Here is a 3612-nt window from a genome sequence, read left to right on the forward strand (position 1 = left end):
CTGGAAGTGATGGTAGAGCGCTTGTTGTAGTGAGCCAGACGGGAGGCCTCACCGGCGATGCGCTCAAAGATGTCGCTCACAAATGAGTTCATGATGCCCATGGCCTTGGACGAGATACCGGTGTCGGGGTGAACCTGCTTCAGCACCTTGTACACGTAGATGGCGTAGCTCTCCCTCCTGGTTTTTCTCCTCTTCTTGCCGGTCTTACTGGCGCCCTTGGAGACGGCTTTCTTTGAGCCCTTCTTGGGCGCTTTCACGGTGGTTTCAGGCATCCTGCTCTCCTGGGACGGTTCAGAATGTGGATAACCCACTAAATGACAGAACGGTCTATTTGTATCTTCCTCATGCAAATGTCACTGTGCTGTTGCTCGCACAGGATTGGTTTTCTTCTGAGTGAGACTGAGCATGCGCCAAACGAAGAAGCGACCCTCTCATCAGATGTATTTACTGTAGGAACAGAAGTGTAAGTTTTTAGCTTATATTTATATCAACATCCACTGGTGTAATGATCGTTTATGTTCGGTCACATACCGTTAAGAATTAACAATTTACTCTTAACATTGGCTCCATGATTTCCGTTTTAATGAGTTTAACGCAAACATCACAAAAGTCCTTATAGTTAGAGTGACCATATTTTGATTCCCAAAAAAGAGGACACTCGCCCCGGCCACGATAGCCTACTTAAAAATGATACTCGCAGTTTACTCAAAGATGCCTTATAATTTTAATATATTTAAAGTTTATATGTATGGATAGAAAATTCAGTAATATTACAAAATATAGGCTTCTCAGAGGTTACTCAACTTGCTTTTGTTATGCCTGAAATAATATTTTTACAAGTTTCCATTGTACAAAAATAAATATAAATGTAAAATCTCTGGAATGAAATAATGATAGAAATAATGTCTCTTCTGTAGCTTATTAGAAAAATCAACTTGTAAAATATCTTTAAGTCTTAATGGACAAATAAATAAACAAATAATATGAAATAATGTTCTAAATACTACCTCTTCTGTATTAGAAAATCCAACTTTGAGCTCCCCGGCACCTTTATTAGAGACAGAATCATATGTGCCAGCTTTGCACACGGTGCACTCAGCCTCCCATATATCCCGACCGGGTCGGGACAGTAAGTTGAGAATGTTTTCTGCAGTTCATCTGTGAAGCTGCACTTGCGCTTCGGCATCTTAGAAGCTCGGAATAATGCTGCGCCGCGGGTGTCTGCTGCTTCCTCGTTGTGAGTGTTGGAGATTCGCCGATAAGGCAGCCTCTCGGGGATTATGCACACACACGGAAAACCGGACATTATCAATTTATAAACACCCCCCGGACAGGATGTGAAAAATGTACATGTCCGGGCAAAAATGGACGTTTGGTCAGCCTACTTGTTATTTTCCTCGTCCCCCATTATGTCTATTAAAAGGTTAACTGGAATATAAATTGCAACAACTCCTTAAACACAAGCTACACCAGTGCGTCTTCATTAACATGGTTATACATACAGAAACAGCTCTTTGAGGGGAACATGGTTATACATACAGAAACAGCTCTTTGAGGGGAGTGCGTGGCTCTTAAAAGAGCCGTTTTGGAGGGCTGGTTTCCAGCAGTCAGAGTGTCCAGGTTTACTTGGACTTGGCGGCCTTCTCGGTCTTCTTGGGCAGCAGAACAGCCTGGATGTTGGGCAGCACGCCGCCCTGAGCGATGGTCACTCCGCCCAGCAGCTTGTTGAGCTCCTCGTCGTTGCGGACAGCCAGCTGCAGGTGACGGGGGATGATACGGGTCTTCTTGTTGTCGCGGGCAGCGTTTCCAGCCAACTCCAGGATCTCAGCGGTCAGGTACTCCAGCACAGCCGCCAGGTAGACGGGGGCGCCGGCACCGACACGCTCCGCATAGTTTCCTTTGCGCAGCAGCCTGTGGACACGGCCGACTGGGAACTGGAGCCCAGCACGGGAGGAGCGGGTCTTTGCCTTGGCTCTGGCTTTTCCACCGGTTTTCCCGCGGCCACTCATTGTTTCAGATGCTCTCTAAAGTCGGGACAAAGAGAAGTGTTCCCTCAGCAGCTGAAACCCTCCTCTATATATCCACGGAGCGCGGGACGGTTCCTGCCAGACCAACCAGAAAAGAGGCGTCAGCACAGCAGCAGAGGGCGGCCCAGCCTGAATTTTGGCGGACCTTTTGAAAGGATTTCCAGCCAATAAGCAGCGGAGTCTCGGGCGGTGGGTCGCTCCTTTCATAGACATATATACATAGACGCCGCATCGAGCGCTGAGCCGTACGTCAACGTCGCCGCCATATTGGATGTGGCAAGGCTGTGTATAAAAAAGGTGATGACACTGACATAGATAATTACAGACATATAACTATTATGAATACAGATTATAAAATACTTGCTAAAACAATTATGAATAGATTGCATGATATATTACATAAAATTATAGATAAAGAACAAATGTGCGATAACCTGAGCATCCTTAGAGAAACTGTGTACAAACCAGACAAAGGATTCTTTATCATTGGTCTGGATCAAAAGAAAGCCTTTGATTACATTTCCAGAGATTATCTCTGGGCTGTTATGAAGGTTTATGGTTTCCCTGGTGACTTTATTCATTTAGTTAAATGTCTGTATGTGAAGTCAAATGTCTGTGTAAATGTAAATGTAAATGGTGTTTTATCTGAGCCCTGTGAGGTCGAGAGAGGGGTCAAACAGGGCTGCCCTCTTAGTGCTGCTTTGTACATTTTGGCCATAAGCCCTTTAATCAAAATAATCACCTCTGAAAGTTTAATCTCTGGTATATGTGTGGGTCACATGCCCAAGTTAACAGCAATTGCTTACGCTGATGATGTCACTGTTATTATAAAAAAACAATTGGAAATGGACGTTCTAACTAATCATTTAAATCTGTATGAACTAGCATCTGGTGCTAAGTTGAACCGTAGTAAAACAGAGGGAGTTTGGATCGGAGACGAGAGGGACAAACCGAACATTAATGTTCAAATTAATCACAAAATAAAAATTCTGGGTATAACATTCTGTAGTAATGATTGTAGTGAAAGAAACTGGGAGCAAAAATTGACTGAAACCAAAGAAGTAAAAAAAATGGGAAAACAAAGGTACCAGTTATAAAACCAGAATCAACATCATTAAAACTTTCTACCAGTTATAAAACCAGAATCAACATCATTAAAACTTTCATCCTGTCCAAACTCCTCTTTCTGGCGAACATCTTTCCTCCGTCAGAGAAAATGATTATGAAATTAAATAAACAGTGTGTTAATCTAGTGTGGNCAAAGAAGTAAAAAAAATGGGAAAACAAAGGTACCAGTTATAAAACCAGAATCAACATCATTAAAACTTTCATCCTGTCCAAACTCCTCTTTCTGGCGAACATCTTTCCTCCGTCAGAGAAAATGATTATGAAATTAAATAAACAGTGTGTTAATCTAGTGTGGGGTACAACCAGAGAGGTCACTAAAAGAGAAATAATGTTTAAAGGTAAGGAATATGGGGGTTTGGGGGCTGTGGATCTGGGCATTAAATTAAAGGTCGCTTTTGTTAGAAATGTATCTGCTGCATTCCTCAGAAATGCTCTCTGGATAGGGAACAGATCATTG

General features: G+C 42.9%; 3 protein-coding genes across 3 annotated transcripts in view; 1 reads left to right on the top strand and 2 right to left on the bottom strand.

Annotated features, from left to right (window-relative positions):
- LOC126408233 (histone H1-like) overlaps positions 1-3612 on the top strand; it is a 73383-nt gene that overhangs the window by 5057 nt on the left and 64714 nt on the right. The window lies entirely within an intron of this gene.
- On the bottom strand, positions 6-298 carry LOC126407568 (histone H2B 1/2-like; the record flags this gene model as incomplete). Its single annotated transcript, XM_050072564.1, has 1 exon — positions 6-298. A coding segment is annotated over exon 1 (267 nt), but the record flags the coding sequence as incomplete, so codon positions are not given.
- On the bottom strand, positions 1608-2079 carry LOC126408247 (histone H2A). The gene has a single exon (XM_050073709.1). It carries the CDS (start codon positions 2007-2009, stop codon positions 1623-1625), a length of 387 nt encoding a protein of 128 aa, XP_049929666.1. The 5' UTR covers positions 2010-2079; the 3' UTR covers positions 1608-1622.

The sequence above is a fragment of the Epinephelus moara genome, chromosome 20 (assembly GCF_006386435.1).
Source record: "Epinephelus moara isolate mb chromosome 20, YSFRI_EMoa_1.0, whole genome shotgun sequence".
In the NCBI taxonomy this organism is placed as follows: domain Eukaryota; kingdom Metazoa; phylum Chordata; class Actinopteri; order Perciformes; family Serranidae; genus Epinephelus; species Epinephelus moara.